General features: G+C 35.9%; 1 protein-coding gene across 13 annotated transcripts; it reads right to left on the reverse strand.

Moving 5' to 3' along the window:
- Nucleotides 1-266: 266 nt before the first annotated feature.
- On the reverse strand, nucleotides 267-11,174 carry LOC120080536 (uncharacterized). Of its 13 annotated transcripts, none has more exons than XR_016525261.1 (10): nucleotides 10,476-10,880; nucleotides 10,070-10,382; nucleotides 9,564-9,617; nucleotides 2,825-2,908; nucleotides 1,876-2,001; nucleotides 1,388-1,455; nucleotides 1,001-1,070; nucleotides 803-863; nucleotides 641-718; nucleotides 267-557 (listed from the first exon to the last, which is right to left on the reverse strand). XR_016525261.1 is itself a non-coding variant. In XM_039035266.2 (10 exons), the coding sequence occupies exons 2-10, from the start codon at nucleotides 10,364-10,366 to the stop codon at nucleotides 516-518; spliced, it is 885 nt and encodes a 294-aa protein (XP_038891194.2). In that variant the 5' UTR covers nucleotides 10,367-10,382; nucleotides 10,951-11,174; the 3' UTR covers nucleotides 267-515. The 13 variants fall into 13 exon arrangements, 11 of the variants coding, with proteins under 11 accessions (XP_038891194.2, XP_038891187.2, XP_038891181.2 ...); XM_039035266.2 differs by lacking the exon at nucleotides 10,476-10,880 and adding an exon at nucleotides 10,951-11,174 and having other exon boundaries at nucleotides 803-868; XM_039035259.2 differs by having other exon boundaries at nucleotides 803-868; nucleotides 10,512-10,915.
- Between the last annotated feature and the right edge of the window lie 6,990 nt (nucleotides 11,175-18,164).

Consider the following 18,164-nt stretch of genomic DNA (forward strand, 5'->3'; position numbering starts at 1 on the left):
ATTTCGAGAGTGGAAAAAAGAAAAAGGGTATGAATAGATAAAAACTTTAAAGGGGATGATTTTTGTAATTGAGATTGGGAAGAAATTACTGTGTGATTGTGTCAATTTTTCACCTAGTTAATTTTTGTAGTCCATAAATTCTCTAATTAGAAGCGGACACCAAAGCTACGTTAACCAATAATACGCTATGGTATTTGTTTCGTTTTTATAATATAACTATTACGGGTTAACTCGGCTATTTCACTTTAGTCTAAAAACTCGAAACGAATCGGAAATATTCAGGTTTCTTCATTTCAAAACCAAAATTGCCAGACCGGACAACCTTCAATCCAAACCGACATAGTCGATTTGAGCATTTCTTTTTCTTTTTTCGATTTTTTGATTTTTCGATTTTCACTTGCAGCCTACCAAAGTCAAACAACCCTTGTTGATCCACCTTCTGTCATCAAGTTTTCAACATTGAACCAACTTCTATCTACCAAAAGCATCATTTCTACTCATTTCAACCATCATCATCATCTCTTTTGGCAAATTGTGATGCCATCTCCAATAGGTACCTAAATAAAACCAAGCTAAGCATCATCATCATAGTTTAAGTAGGCTTGGAAATAGTAGAGAGAAGATAGAGCACAGTGCTCACCATACTTATCCTAACTCGATTGTCTTCCATTATCTTTTTATTCAGTCTCCTGATGCTATCGGTTTTCTTGTCATTAACCTGTTCAAAATCCACAATTATCAGTGAACTAAACCCAAACCGAGGCAAGACGACAATACGAGAGCATTATAGAAGCAAACGAACCATCGGGTCAGCTACTTTTCCGTACCAAAGAACATTGTCAATCACAATTAAGCCTCCAACCCTGACCTATAAGAAGGGTGATGAAGAGCTTCAGAAACCTTTTATTTAAACCTCATGGAGTGAAGAAATAGACTAACTAATCAAATCATTAGAGACATCAAAAGATTTTTGACAGAAGCAAATCGTTTTTCTTCTCACCAATTGCAGTAGAAGTTCGAAGTATTCCTCATTCATCCTCTTCTCAGCATCGATGAAGGCAAAATCATAGCTATAAATGCACGTAAATATGTATACTAGTCATTACATGAAATAAAAGTTAAGGGATGAAGAAGATAAAAGAAATTGGAAGAATGTTAAACCAACACAGACTCAAAAGTTTTAGGTACACGTTAAGATAAATATTCTTTTGTATTTTTTCAACCCTCTTCTTCACATGGGAATTTGGATATTAGCACAAGACCCCACATGCTCACCATGAATGTTAAATTACTACTAAACTTAAAATTGTAAATTATTTGACTAAGGTTAAAAAGAGAAAACAGAGAAAATTATGGGATATTTATAACAAAACCGAAAACACTTCACCTGCAAGCTTCACCATTTGAAATAAGTGATTTGAGTGTATCTGCTGCAAGCCCATGTCTCACATCCACCTACTTCCAGGAATCATCGAAGACAGTGTTTCAAGTATCAGAAACATGTTATAGCCCAAAATTATGAACATAAACACAGGAAATATATCAATCTTCGTATACTCATAAGAGGGTGTGGCTGGTCTGAAATTTGGCAAATCTGATTAAATGAATGGCCTTGCTCGGATCTCCAGTTAATTAGATATCAGCTTTAGTTTTCCAATGCTGTAAAATGAAATCTACTAGCTACCCCAAAAGCTTGAATACAAACAGTTTTACAGTTCAAGATAAAATATGTTGGTTGCAATCACGTTGGAGCTATTATTATTACAATATGAAAGTTGCGAATAGAGAGATTGTATTTCTCAAAAGATTCAGGTCACTATTCAAAATTTCTTGATAAAAGAAGTACCAGAGTACAGAAAATAAAGAAATATTTACTTTGTGTGAAACACCGGCAACTTCATAATATCTTTTAGCAACCTCAAGATATTTGAGATCTCTTTCACAGGCAACTAAACGCCCTGATTCTGGCAGGACTAATGCTACGGCCAAAGACGAATATCCCTAAATGAGGGGGGGGGGGGGGAGGGAACTTAGGTTAGACTTGAAGTTATAGCACTCCTCAAAGAAAACATTAGAAGATAAAGAATGCTTATGGCGAGCAAATTCAAAGTGAAGGCATTTTTACTTGAATGACAAGAAACTTCCAAAGGACATAAACTCGATTCTTGTAAATTGAGACTAGGAGTTGAAGATCTAAACATCTATCTCTTTACTTTTTTAATAAAAAGATTCTCGACTTTCATTAAGAGAAAATAAAAGAATTCGTGGGATACAGAAAAGGAAAAACTCACAAAAGGCGCCAGACTACAAGCAGATATTCTAATTAAGATAAATATGATCGACGGAACAAGTGAATAGTTACCAAAGAGCCAAGAAACAAAGGCCCAAAGAGTCTCCTTACAAATATTTAACAAACATAATTTCAACTTCCCAATAATAAATGCTTACTTAATGAGAATTGAAAGCACCACAAGAGCATTAAACTTTCCATCAACTTATGATTGATTGTTCCAAAATTATTAGCAACAAGACTATTTTATCTAAGCCAATCTATGAACAAAATCTTAAAGCTTCAGATGCAGATGATAATATTTGGAAGAAAAGCCAACTATAAAAGCATATATATGTTGATACCCTTGGTGAGTTTAGTATGACTTTTAGAATGTGAAAAATGCTTTTAGCCAGTTAAAGGTAGTAGCCAAAATTTTTATCACGTTCCAGTTAAATCAATACTTCAAAAGTTAACTCAAACTCACTCTAAATCAAAGGAAAAAAATGCACATGAAAACCTGTTGAGATGTAAAGAGTTGTACAAGGGGCCTACAGTGTAAACACCCACTTCGATGCACCTCTTAGCACCAAGAATCTGAACAAGCATTGCAAGAAGTTGTGCTTGATCGGGGGATACCTACAACACAAATTTCTCAGATTCAAGTGTACATTTGAAAACGGTAAATGAACATTGAACCTAATCAATATTTCATTGGTCTGACGAGTTTTTTACATAGACTAGAGTATATTATATACGTTGAAACTGTTGATTTTTGCCCTAAGGGCATTTTTGTCTTTTTATATAGTGTTTACTGTTTTAGGGTTTCTGTCATTGGGCTATTTATATTTGAGTCTGGGTGCTTTGTATTGTGTAACAAAAATTCATAAAAATTTCTCTATCGTGGTTTTTTCTCCCTGGTCTAGGGTTTTTCACGTTCAATCTTGTCTTTTTTCTTCTTCCCTATTTTTCAATATGGTATCAGAGCAAGGTGACGAAACTCTAGGTCACATTGAAGAAATTCAATCAACAACATTAGGAGAGGATGGAACAGTGGCAGAAGCATCAACAACCGCCACAATTCAGGCCACCGTCGATCAATACCTTCGAACGATTCTCAACCCAATCCAGTCACAACAGCTATTTGGGATTAGCTCAACCGTGCTGCACCAAATCCAACCGCTGTTTGGAGAGTAGATCAGCGCAGTCTTCACGCACCAGCCCATCGCACCGCCTTAGAACTCCAGTGCGCCGCCGGTCGCGCATCAGACGACCCAGATCTCTAGCGTGCCGACGAGCTACAACGTCGGTCTCTAGCGCACCGATCCGTTCATGCGTTATCTCAGCGTGTTTGACCCTTCTTCCAGCGCGGCTCCAGTCCAGTCTTCGACGAACTTCAACCCATCTGTCCCCTCTTCCATCCAGTCCTGCATCCGATGAGCTTCAACGTGGCTGTCTTCTCCAATGGCCTCCAGGTTCCGGCTCATCCAGAACACCAGATCCATGCCGCCGACCTGCAATATCCGATCTAGCCTCAAATCCATGCCGCCAAGCATGCTGGGCCTACTGGTCAGTATTCTTCCTCTGTTACGATCGGGCGACACCCTACAGCCTCTGTTCCAAGCGGGTCAATCAATCATGGCAACCCTGGACCACTGGGATTTACTTCGGTTGGAATTCAACAACAAATTGCTAGCCTCCAACAATAGATTGTAGCACTTGGGGCATATTGTGGGACCACAGTGAATCATCCGACAAATTCCAATCCAGATTTGTCTTCTAGCCTTCCGTTATACTCGGAAAACCCGGTAAATGCTTACTCTACTTTACCTACTGTGAATATTTTGTCTGGTTCTGTGGGAAACTCTGCAGGGATAACCATCGGAGAGAAACTAAACGGTCAAAATTTTGTCTCCTGGTTTCAATCTATTAAATGGTCCTCGAGGGGCGACATAAGTTTGAATATTTGACTGGAGAGATACCAAGACCAAACCCTGGGGACCCTCAGGAGCAGATCTGGAAGGGGGAGGACTCCCTCCTCCATTCAATATTGATAAACATCATGGAATCTCAGATCGGAAGGTCTCTGCTTTATTCAACTATTGCTCGGGACATTTGGGAGGCAGTCCAGAAATTGTATTAAAAAAGGTAGAACGCTTCACATTTGTATACGCTACGGAAACAAGCCCATGAATGCAAGCAAGAGACCATGGATGTGACGTCCTACTTCAATAAATTGTCTCTATTATGGCAAGAGATGGACTTGTGTCGTGAATTTGTCTGGAATTGCCCGGTTGACGAAGTCCATTATTCAAAAATTGAGGAAGCTGACCGTGTCTACGATTTTCTGGCTGACTTGAACTCGAGATTTGATACGGTCAGGAGTCGGATTTTGGGACAAAGACCGATACCGTCCCTTATGGATGTGTGCTTTGAAGTCCGATTAGAGGAGGACAGGACAAGCGCTATGAATGGTTCCGTTGTTTCTACTATGGACTCTGTTGCTTTGGTGGTCAAGTCTTCTGAATCTGATAGTGACAAGCAGAACGGAAAGTCTCCTCTGATATGTGAGCACTGCAAGAAACCGTAGCACACGAAGGATCAATGCTGGAAACTACATGGTTGACCCCCAAATGACAAACGTCGCCCTCCAAATGACAAGTCTAAGTCCAGCCGTGCTCTCGTAAGTGAAACTGTTGATGCTGCATCCCAGGTGACTGATTCTGCTGATTCAAGTACTATTGGGATCGGCACTATTGTCCAATCAGGTACTCCTCAGTCCTTTAGTTTCTTTATTGAGGGAAATGAATCATGGATACTTGATTTTGGGGCGACTGATCACTTAACTAGATCATCTGATCAATTCATCTCCTATTATCCAAGTGGTGGAAATGAGAGAATTCGAATTGCAGATGGATCCTTTGCTCCTGTTGCTGGGAAAGGTCACTTGTCTCCGTTTCAAGGATTGATTTTACAGAATGTCTTGCATGTGCTGAAGATCTCTTACAATTTGTTGTCTATAAGTAAAATAACCAAAGATTTAAACTACTGAGTTATTTTCTCACCAGATGATATTTCGTTTCAAGACCTGAGCTCAAGGACGACGATTGCCACTGCCTGGCATGATAGGGGACTCTATTTCCTTACCAATGATACTTCCTCTAGGAGTTTTCCTAGGACTAGCTTGTTATCGTCTTTTAATGTTTCTGAAAACGATTATTTATTATGGCATTTTCGACTTGGAATCCAAGCTTTCAATATATGAAATACTTGTTTCCCCATTTATTTCGTAATGTGAATTTTTTTCTTTATCTTGTGATGTCTGTATTCGTGTGAAACAACCCAGGGTCTCTTTTACTTCTCAACCTTATAAACCTTCCCAACCCTTCCATTTGATACATAGTAATGTTCGGGGTCTGTCTAACGTCATGACTGTGTCCGGTAAACGATGGTTTATCACCTTTATTGACGGTCACACCCATCTTACATGGGTGTTTCTCCTTACTGACAAATCTGAAGTGATTTCTGTGTTCCAACAATTTTACACTACCATCGAAACTCAATTTAATGCTAAAATAGTCATTCTTCGAAGTGACAATGGATGGGAGTTTGTTAATCAGACCCTTCGTGAGTTTTTTACTTCGAAGGATATCGTCAATCAGAATTCTTGTGCTTATACTCCTCAGTAGAATGGGGTGGCTGAGCGGAAAAATCACCATCTTATTGAGGTAGCTCGATCTCTCATGATTTCTGCGTCCTTACTTTCATATCTATGGGGGGATGTTGTACTTACTACAACTCACCTCATCAATCGAATGCCCTCCCATGTGCTTAAATTCTAAACACCTCTTGAGTGTTTTAAAGAGTCGTTCTCATCCACTCGTCTCTTCCTGGACGTTCCACTTAGGGTGTTTGGGTGTACCGTCTTTGTTCATAATCATGGCCCTCACCAGAGTAAGTTCGCTCCTCGTGCACAGAAGTGTGTGTTTGTTGAATATCCACTTCATCAACGGGACTATAAGTGTTTTTAGCCTTCCTCCTGGAAGTATTTTGCCACTATGGATGCCACTTTCCTCAAGGATAAACCCATTTTTCCCGGTAGTCATCTTTAGGGGGAGATCACTAGTGAAGAGGCTAACACATTCACATATTTTGTTCCTATAGACCTTCTTCCTGAGCCTATCCCTAATACAAATGATCATGTCCTTCCTACGAAACAGGTGCCCTGGATAACCTACTACAGAAAGAATCTTAGAAAGGAAATATTTCCCCCTGTTGCTCCACCGAAAGTTGTCCAAGAGCCAGAACCAAAACCAACTCAAGGTACCTCTGCTTCTGATGATAATGAGTGTCTTGGGGGTGATGTGGTTGAGGGTGATGTAATTAATGTGATGAACTCTAACGAAGTCAAGATTGGTGATGGTAATGAGTTATCAGGTGATACACAGGAAACTGAAAGCATGCAACAGAAGGATGAGCGTGGTTCTCACCATTAGCCTTGTACTGATAAACAGGTAGAAAAACCTGGTGAGTATGATGCTACTCTTGATATGCAATTGCCCTACAAAAAGGAACTAGATTGTGTATCAAACATTCTATGCAGAGTTTCTTGTCCTACAGTAATCTATCTTCGGGGTTCAAGGTTTTTACTACCAACCTGGATACTGTGATGATACCAAGCAGTGTGCATAAGGTCATGAAAGTTCCCGAATGGAGAGCTGCAGTTATGGATGAAATGAGAGTGCTTGAAACAAATAAAACTTGGGATCTGGTTGTACTTCCTAAAGGCCATAAAACCGTTGGGTGCAAGTAAGTGTTCACTGTTAAATACAGATCTGATGGGACTTTTGATAGATACAAGGTCAGACTGGTTGCAAAAGGGTTTACTCAGACATATGGGATAGATTACTCAGAAACCTTCTCTCCAGTGGCGAAGCTTAACACGATTCGAGTTCTCCTTTCAGTTGCCATAAACAGAGATTGGCCCTTACATCAACTAGATGTAAAGAATGCATTCCTAAATGGCGAGTTAGAAGAAGAGGTCTATATAAGCCCGCCTCCAGGTTTTGAAGCACAGTTTAATAATTGAGTTTGTAGACTAGAGAAATCTCTATATGGCTTAAAGCAATCTCCGAGAGCTTGGTTCGATAGATTCACTACTTTTGTCAAATCCCAAGGGTTTGTCCAAGGTCATTCTGATCACACCTTGTTTACTAAGAGATCGACATCAGGGAAGGTAGCTGTTTTGATTGTCTATGTTGATGATATCATTTTGTCAGGTGATGATACAACTGAGATTGTCAAGTTAAAACAGAGGATGGTAGATGAATTTTAGATCAAAGACCTTGGCAATCTGAGGTATTTTCTTGGGATGGAAGTAGCGAGGTCAAAAAAAGGAATATCTGTTTCTCAACGGAAATATACTCTAGACTTGTTGAAAGAAACGGGAATGATTGGGTGTAAACTTGCAGATACGCCTATGGAAGTTAATAGCAAGTTGGGAGATTCTGTCGAAGATATTCCTGTAAACAAGGAAAGGTATCAATGACTCGTGGGGGAATTCATTTACCTTTCTCATATATCGTATGGAGTCAGTATGGTTAGTCAGTTTATACAGGCTCCTTATGAGAGACACATGGAGGCTGTTACCCGGATTCTGAGGTATTTGAAGTCTACTCCTGGAAAAGACTTGGTGTTCAGGAAGCATGAGAAAAGATGCATTGAGGCCTACATTGACTCAGATTGGGCAGGATCTATCACAGATAGAAAGTCCATTTCGGGGTACTGTACCTTCGTGTGGGGAAATCCAGTTACCTAACGAAATAAGAAACAAGGTGTTGTTGCTAGAAGTAATGCTGAAGTAGAATACAGAGCTATGAATCTGAGAATATGTGAAGAAATATGGTTGAAAAAGGTTCTATTTGATCTTCATCAGGATAGTCATGGTCATGAAACTTCACTATGATAATAAGGCTGCTATAAATATCGCCAACAATCCTGTACAACATGACAAAACCAAACATGTGGAGATTGACAGGCACTTCATCAAAGAGAAACTGGATAGTGACAGTATCTGTATTCCTTATATTCCTTCAAGTCAATAGTTTGCTGATATTCTCACCAAAGGTTTACCAAGATAGAATTTTGACACTTGTGTTAGCAAGTTGGGTCTTATTGATATCTATGCCCCAATTTGAGGGGGAGTGTTAAAAATGTTGGTTTTTGCCCTAAGGGCATTTTTGTCTTTTTACATGGTGTCTACTGTTTTAGGGTTTCTGTCATTGGGCTATTTATATTTGAGTCTGAGTGTTTTGTACTGTGTAACAAAAATTAATAAAAGTTTCTCCATCGTGGTTTTTTCTCTCTGGTCTAGGGTTTTCCACATTAAATCTTGTCTTCTTTCTTCTTCCCTATTTTTCAATAATATGTTTTATCAGAAGTTACATTCTTGATTAGGATTAGACTAAACCTATGAAGAACATCAAATTTTCTAAAACAGAACTATATTCTTATAAAAATGTTCCAGCAAAATACCATTCTTATTTCAAAGCTTAGATAAAACTTATCTACCATGCGACAGTACAAGTGTATCTGCTTTAAAGAGAAAATTTTAAAGCAGTTGTGCTTGATTGGGGGATACCTACAACACAAATTTCTCAGATTCAAGTGTACGTTTGAAAACGGTAAATGAATGTTGAACCTAATCAACATTTCATTGGTCTGACGAGTTTTTACATAGACTAGAGTATATTATATATTTTATCAGAAGTTACATTCTTGATTAGGATTAGACTAAAACTATGAAGAACATCAAATTTTCTAAAACAAAACTATATTCTTATAAAAATGTTCCAGTAAAATACCTTATCATCAAAAAAAATTATAGCATTCTTATTTCTAGGCTTTGATAAAATTTATCTACCATGCGACAGTACAAGTGTATCTGCTTTAAAGAGAAAATTTTAAAATTTTAATTACACAGATTACCTCTGATATGTGAGAGATCTTTCAGAAAACTGCCAATAATGATAATAATCATAAAAGCATCACTTTGCAATGGGATGAGTGGCATTTCACGTTTCTCCTTGTCTTTCTCTTTCTCTCTCTCTCTCTCTCTCTCTCTCTCTCTCTCTCTTTTTGAAAAAGTTATTGAATCAAAAGAAGAAAAACAGACTGGGAAATGAAAATTGGGGGGGAAGAAAGGATAGCTTGACAAGAACTGCAGAAAGCTCATAGAAAAATATACAAACATGAAACATAGGAATAATGTACCAATTTAATTGGCAATGGTTACCTGCATTTGGCTACCACGCATTGAATCAGTCTCCTCACGAAGCTGCCCCAAGATCTAAATGAACGAATTCAGTTACAATCAAACGGATCAAAAAGTACCTAAGATATAGATGAGTAGACTGGTAATTGACCTATCGACTCAAAGTTTTTTTTAGTTTGTGGTGATTTGACATTATGTTAGGCTGGAATATCCTATGTTCAAACCATGCAATGTTGTTTCATCTTAATTAATACTGATAGTTGTTTGTTGAGTCTCGTACTAAATTTCTAACCAATAAATGAAGAAGAGTGTGTCAATAACATCTATTTTATCAACTCAAGCTTTTATTATTTCATCACTATCCAAGTTATAGCTTAGAGTACAAGAAGTATGAATAACGAATACAATTAAATGATTAGCTGCACTCTCTAATGTATAGGTTTTGGGGATTAGCAATTCAGTGACTCAACAATGACTTCCCCGAGGATAATCGAAATATACAAACAAAGAAAGCAAAAAGAATGTACCTCAGGCTCTCGAACATTGGAGAGAATATAGTCATAAAGCTGTGGATCAACACTAATAAACTGCTTATTGCTAAATTTCTCATTTGAATTGGTGGAGTGAACTTTTTCCAAATGTCTCTTCTTGCTGCTAAAACCATCCAAGTTGAATTGACAACCAACACAACAACTACAAGAGAAAGCCCCTTTCACAGTTTTGATACTGGAAATTGCAGTTACTGGGAACAGAGATGAGAACTTTATCAGCAGATTCTTCTGTGGGTGTGACATAAAATGCAGCACCATGTTGCTGCTCGACATCAAATAACGATATGCCCTGCAGAGTAGGGGAGAAAGAAAGGAATGAAGAAAAGTAGGAAACAGAAAACCCAAAAGAATACATATTTTATAGCTCAACAAATTACAATACATCCAGGGAAATATTGAGAAGCCCAATCTACTCTACTTGCTGCAGAGTGACTTTCTTGGGAAATTCCACAAATAGTTGGCGTGAATGCGGGGGATAAGGGGGAAAAGAATCACCGACGCGAAGCCATGGGAAAGAATGTTGAATCTTTGCAATCAAAAGGTAGAGGGAGACCAGACGTGAAAACCCAGAATGAAAATGCAGCCGATGAGAAGAAACTAGAGTTGGCCTCGGCCCTGCCCGGTGAGCTCGGTGGTCGCGAAGGTTCAAACACAGTCACTCTCACTCGGATAACGTGAGATTGGGTCGTTTGATTCGAAGGAGAAGGGGTGGGAATGGAAATGAGTTGATAAAATCCATATTTAATTGGGTTTTCTTTATTTATTTTGAAAAAGATATTTTCCAAGTATCTTTTATCAACATAAGTGGAGGAATTATAAACCAGCCATGAAGTGTGGGTTTTGTCGAGATACTCTACCCGAATTTCTTCCCAGTGACGCGGCTTTTACTCGGTTGATATCTCTTCCCTTTCTTCCTTTTCTTCCTTCCTCTTTCCGATTTTTTTGTGTAATTTTTCTCCTAGATCATCAATGGAATTTTGGGGTAAGTTTATGCTTCCAACTTTATTCTATTGTTTGTGCTATCTATTTTCATCATCGGTTTTGTTTTTCTTTCTTCTGTGTTTATCAGGAGCTTTAGCATGTTTTTTTAATAAATTGTTTGGTCTCTATGATTTTAAGCTTCTTTTGGCCCAAGGTGTGGGTGAGAACATATTTTAGGCTAAGTGGGAAGATTCTATTTGAACTCCCACCTTTGGTTTTTTTTTTTAAATTTTAATTTTTTGATGATGGATTATGGTGATTGAATGAAATACCTAGTCAATTTGATGTTCCTTCGATGGTTGATCTCTTGCAAGTTTTTTAGGTTAAGTTTGAGGTTAAGTTTCTTAGCAAATTGTAGTAAAGAAGGGAAAGCAATCTCAAAGCCAGTAGGTATGTGCTCAGCATTCTCATGTTGGAGTTTAGAGATGTTTTGATTATTTTAATTTTCTTAAAAATGGGTTTTATAAAGAAGGAAAAAGGGGTTCAGAAATGGGTGTGATTGAAAAAATGAGTTTTATAAAGAGGGGAAAAAGGGGGTTCAGAAGTGCTGTGGCGAGTAATTATGAAAAAAAAAACTAAAATTAAGAGAGAGAAATTAAAGGTTTTTGGAGAGAAACAGTTTGTCTTTTCTTAATTGTTCTTGATGCACTTTAAACTTGGTATAAATATGATTTTTTTTTTTGTTCAAATTGAAGTAGCTGGGATCTTATTCATTCTACACATCTTTTTGTTCTCTTTTGATGTATTGAATGAGTTGATTTGCTACATTGTGATTTGTTTCTAAGAATTGTTTACTATGATTTAACTAATGATGGAATAAAACATTTTGTTTATCATGCAAATATAAATGAAATATATATTAGGCCTGGTGTCCTAAATCTCGTTGGGTTGTATAGTTTGTAATTGTAATGTAAAAACATCTTATGTATTTAATAAAATATATAATGTCTTATTTCATTTTTAGTTGCATTAACCACAAACCAATAAATTAAGATCCAAGGTTATCTTGTAGTTAAACATGTATGTAGAGACATATGGGTGGATCATATTTAAATGATAACCTAAATGATTTGTAGTAGATGAATAAGGTTGAAGGAACTCTAATAGGGAGAGAACCTTGAGCGGAAGCGGATTGACTAAATTCCATTTTCATTGAATACAAAGTTTATAGGAAACAAGTAATAAGATATACATTTATTTCTAAATTACAACACGCTTTAGAAAGAATTAAAGGGTTTAAAGGAACCTAACCTTTGAAAACCTTTCTTTACATTTTCCCTTGAACAAATCATGAACTCCTTGAAGACGTTCTTCAAGATTAACCTCGAACAAAATCAAACACTACCACGAATGTTACCTTGTTATTCTCAAGGTGAGAACCCAGGAGTTGTGGGTTTTGGCTATTTTGGATTTTGAGGGAAAGCTTAATATATAGGAGGAAAGCTAGAGAACTCTCTTAAAAATTCAAAACCACCGAGCTCTACCGTTGTCTTTCTTTATTTCTCAAATCTCGATTAACCAACGACTTATAAGAAGAAGAAGAAACTTTTTCTTTTCTACTTACCAAAAATAACCATCACCCACTTACATGGGTGGAGAGAAAAGAATGGAAAGGGAGTTGTAACTTTGTTTCTTATTATTAAAATAATAATAATATAAATATAAATATGATAACTAATTTATTATATTGAATTATATGTTATATCAAATATAACATATAACCTATAGTTTTAATATTGTATCACATACAATATAAATTATAGTTTCTTTTCTCTTTTATTTGGTATTTAATATAAATCTTATTTATATGAAATTTAACAACTATGAATCCAATTCATAGAAACTATATTTGAATCTCATTCAAATATTTATTTCTTCTCATTAAGCTATAATGTATCAAATACATTATGACAATTGTATCACATATAATTGAAACAACTTAATTATATCATATATAATTAAATCTCTCTATTAATTTGAACAATTCAAATTAATCCAAAAACTGATTTTTAACTAAATCCTATTGAGCTACCAAGGGGACCTCATGGACCTATAGCTTGAAGCTCCAACGGTACATGAACAATTATTTAAACTCTCTAATTACATTATTCACCATTAGTTAACTGTCAGACACTTCACTAAAGACCGACAACTTCACTCTTCGCACTATAGACATATTTCTATGTCCATTGGATATAACCAATCAACAGTACGATGGTCCTTCACAAATTGCTCGTAAGTACAGCTAGGCCAAATTATCATTTTGTCCCTATAGTTACATCTAACTCCTTAAGTACCACTGATTTCTCTAATGAACAATAGATCATAGTTCAACTATAACTAAACCGCTCTCGGGCCAGGAGAGGGTATGACGCCACATTATTCAAGACTCGGAATCAACCTTTAAGGGAGCAATTTATCTATTTACCCCTGCCTTGGGGAAGGAGTGATTTCTATCATGTGTAGCTGTATTCCTAGCTCCCCAATCAGACGAATTCCCAAAATGGTAGGCTTGTTGAGTCGGCGATCTGGCCACCCTCACCCATACAAATTAAAGGACCGCCCTCATAGACAGGAGTTCACAACTCACTTAGGATTCAGGTTATGTTACTTATGATCATTCTGGTGAAATGTAAGTCTTTATTATGAACGGCGTTATATAATGAGACTAAACATTTCATGGTCCGGTTTATACAAACTTCTTTGTATAGAATATCCCCACTTGCATGTCTATACATGAATGATCAGGATTGGATCATTTATAGCACTTTACAACAATTGTAACACCTACAAAGAGGGACATACTCATAGTACCACCAAGATAAGGTATCCAACCTTATCTAGATACTACAGACCATTTGGGTTATCACTTAAACATGATCTACCCGTATGTCTCTACATACATGTTTAAGTTACAAAGGTATCTTAGATGTTAGTTTATTGGTTTGTGGTTAATGCAACTAAAATATCATATATTTTATAGACAATGAATAAAATATCATATATTTTATTAAAACATATTGAGTTTGTTCAACAATGTTTACAATCTATAGAACCCTACGAGATTTAGGGCATCAACCCCAACGAAGGTTAGATACCTTATTCTGGTGACACTACGAGTATGACCCACTTTGTAGATATTAAATTGTTGTAAAGTACTACAAACAATATGATCCTGATCATTCATGTGGAGACATGTGAGTGAGGATATTCTATACAAAGGAGTTTGTATAAGATCAGATCAAAAAATGTATATAACGCCGTTCAAAATAGATACTTACATTTCACCAGGTTGACTATAGGTAACATGTTTTGAATGCTGAGTGAGTTATGAACTCCTGCCTATGAAGGCGATCCTTTGATTTGTATGAGTGAGAGTGACCAGATCGCCGACTCAATAAACCTACCATTTTGAGGATCCATCTGATTGTGTAGTTGTGGAGCTGGGAACACAACTACACAAAAAGGAATTCACTCATTCCTCAACGTCGGGGTAAGTAGATAAATTGCTCCCTCAAGGGCTAATTCTGGGTCTTGAACAATGTGGTGCCACACTCTCTTCTGGCTCAAGAGGGGTTTGATCATAATTGGACTATGATTTATTGTTCATTAGAGGGATCAGTGGTACTTAAGAAGATAGATGTAATTATAGAAGCAAAATGGTAATTTTAGTCCAGTTGTACTTACGAACAATTTGTGAAAGGTCATCGTACTGTTTATCAGTTATATCTAATAGAAACATAAATACATCTGTAATACGAAGAATGCAGCTGCCAGTTTTTAGTGGAGTGTCCGACAGTTAATGGATAGTGAATAATTTAATTAAATCGTTTAATTCATTATTCACATACAGTTATAGCTTCAAGCTACATGAGGTCCCATCGGTAGATCAAAGAGAATAAATGAGAATCCGTTTTTGGTTTAATTTTAATTGTTCAAATTAATTGATGGAATTAATTATATATGATATAATCAATTTAATTTTAATTACATATGATATAATTACGATAATGTATCTGATACATTATAATATAAAGTATATTTGAGAGGAAGTAAATATTTAAATATGATTCAAATATTAATTATATGAAATTGGATTCATATAATTAAATTTAACAGAAATGAGATTTATATTAAATGTCATTGATGAGAGAATAGAAACTATAGGTTATATTGTATTTGATACAGTATAGAAACTATAGATTGTAAATTATATTTGATATAATATTATATATATAATAAGGTATATAATATATATTATATATAATAAGGTATATAATATATAATATATAATATATAATATATAAAACTATAGATTGTAAATTATATTTGATATAATATTATATATATAATAAGGTATATAATATATATTATATATATTATATATAATAAGGTATATAATATATAATATATAATATATAATATATAATATATATATAAATATATATTAAATACTTTATTAAAATAAATAAATAAATTTAATTTATTTTAGTTTAATTTGAAAATAATTGTGGGAGGGAGTTCATTCTTTCTCTCCACTGCATTAGTGGGTAGAGGGATTGAACTAATTGTTTTGATTTTCTTCTTCTGTGTGGTTTTACATAATTGTTCTATAATTCTTACGATCTCTCCCAATCAACAATCTTCTTTTCTTTCAATCTCTCTATCTCCTTCATTTAAAATAGCCAGAGCCCCACAACTCCTGGATTCTCATCCTAAAGAATACAGAGGAAACCATTTTGGTGGTGGCCATTTGGAAATTACGTTTATTCAAGTTTGTGATTTTTGGAGAAGAGGAAACGTAAAGAATTCAATCTTCAAGGGTAAGTCTACTCTTCCCTATTCCCTTATTATTTTTCTTAAGCATGCTATATTTTTCCCTTCATAAATGCATAATTTCTGTTTGTTGTTGTAGATTTTAACATTCTGTAAATTTTGGGTTTGAGTCCGATCCCATTATTCTACTTAAGGACCTTCAATGGTCCATACAATATATTCAGCTACTAAACAACAAATTCTTATTGCCTTTTTGTCCTATTTAGAAATGATAAAACAAGCAATGAAAACATCTTTTCTATTGACAATAATACTATTGTATAAAGGACAAACATGTAACAGAATTACAAGTAGAAGTTCTTTCTATAGGCATTGAATTAGACAATTAAACTTTTTTCGTCTAATACATGAGCATGATTTAGTATGTTTTGAGACGACACGAATGAATAGGAGATGTTTTACAATACTATGTCATATGCTTAAAACAACTGGCAAACTAAAAGGCGTAACACATGTAGAAATTGAGAAGATGGTTGTAATATTTTTACATATCCTTGCACATGATATTAAAAATAGAGTTATATGTCGACATTTTGCGGGTTCAAGAGAAACAATTAGTATACATTTTTGTTGGGGTTGATGCCCTAAAATCTCGTGTCCTGTAGTTTGTACGAACGCTTGTGTTGTTAATATATGATATTTACTTCACATCTTGTATTTTTGCTTAGTTGCTTGTTTTATTTGTTTTACCATAAACCAATAAACATAAAATCCCTGGTTATCTGTATGTGACTCAAGCATGTATGTGGTGACATACAAGTGAATCATGTCTTGAGTGATAACCAAAATGGTCTATAGTATATGGATATAGGAGGGAAACCTTATCCTGGTAACACTACGGATGCGGCCCGCTTTGTGGAATGGTCTCAAGTGTTGTGACTTGTTACAGATGATCTGATCATGATCATTCGTGTTGGGGACATGAGAGCGGGGGCGTCCTATACAAAGAGTTTGTATAAGACCTGACCACGAAGTGTTAACGTCTCGTTATATAACACCGTTCATGACACAGACTTCACTTCTAGGATGAACATAGGTAACATGACCTCAATCCTGAGTGAGTTGAGAACTCCTACCATTGAGGGTGGTCCTTTGATTTTTATGGGTGCGAGTGGCCAGGTCACCAATTCAAACCTACCATTTTGGGGATTCGTTTGATTTGGGAGCTGGGAACTCAGCTACATAAGATGGAACTCACTTCTTCCCCGAGACAGGGGCAAGTAGATAGATAGCTCTCTTAAGGGCTGATTCCAGGGCTTGAACAATGTGGCACCATACATCTTCTCTTGGCCCGAGAGGTGTTCACACATAGTTGGACTATATTGTATTGTTCATTAGAGGAATCAGTGGTACTTAAGGAGTGAGATATAACTACAGGGAAAAAACGGTAATTTGGCTCAGCTGTACTTACAAACATCTGTAAAGGGTCATCGTACTCATGATTAGTTATATTCGATGGACACATAAATATATCTGTGGTAAGAAGAGTTCAGCTGTTGGTCTATAGTGGAATGCCTGACAGTTAACGGATGGTGGATCTTGTGGCTAAAGAGTTTAGTCAGCTATTCATGAACCGTTGAAGCTTCGAGCCACAGGTCCATTAGGTCCTCTAGGTAGCTTGGATAAAGTCGAGAACCAGTGTTTGGGTTAATTTGAAATGTTCAAATTGATAAGAGGAAGTTCGATTATATATGATATAATTGGACTAGTTAATTATATATGATATAATTGGCTAAATGTATGAGATATATTATTTTGGAGGAAATTAGATATAAATATAATTTATATCAAGTAGAGGAGAAAATACTATAGTAGATATTTGATATCAAACTATAGGTTAAAAATATAATATGATTATATTTATTATTAATTAATTGGTCAATTATATGATAATTAACCCAAAAATCACATTTGGATGTAGGTCAGTGGGAATGAGTCGGTTATTGTAACCGATGAAATAAAAATGAAATTGTTTCATTTTTTGAATGGTTTGTCAATTGCCCAAAAAGAAAAAGAAAAGAGTGCACTGGTGAAAAGAAAATGATCGCTTAAGAAAATTGAGAGCCTATACGATAGTCCTCTTCGTCTAGACGATCGTCCTTTTCGCGCCTAAACGATCGCACACAAATTCCTACATGAACGCATAGCTTCTCTAAACGATTGTAGTGTGTGCCAATTTTTCTAAATGATTGTATACCATTTCCTAAACGATCGTTCAGTAAAACCTACACGATCGTGTAGCTTCTCCTAAACG

This window comes from Benincasa hispida, chromosome 1 (genome assembly GCF_027475165.1).
Source record: "Benincasa hispida cultivar pf3 chromosome 1, pf3_genome.v1.1, whole genome shotgun sequence".
NCBI classification, from domain to species: Eukaryota; Viridiplantae; Streptophyta; class Magnoliopsida; order Cucurbitales; family Cucurbitaceae; genus Benincasa; species Benincasa hispida.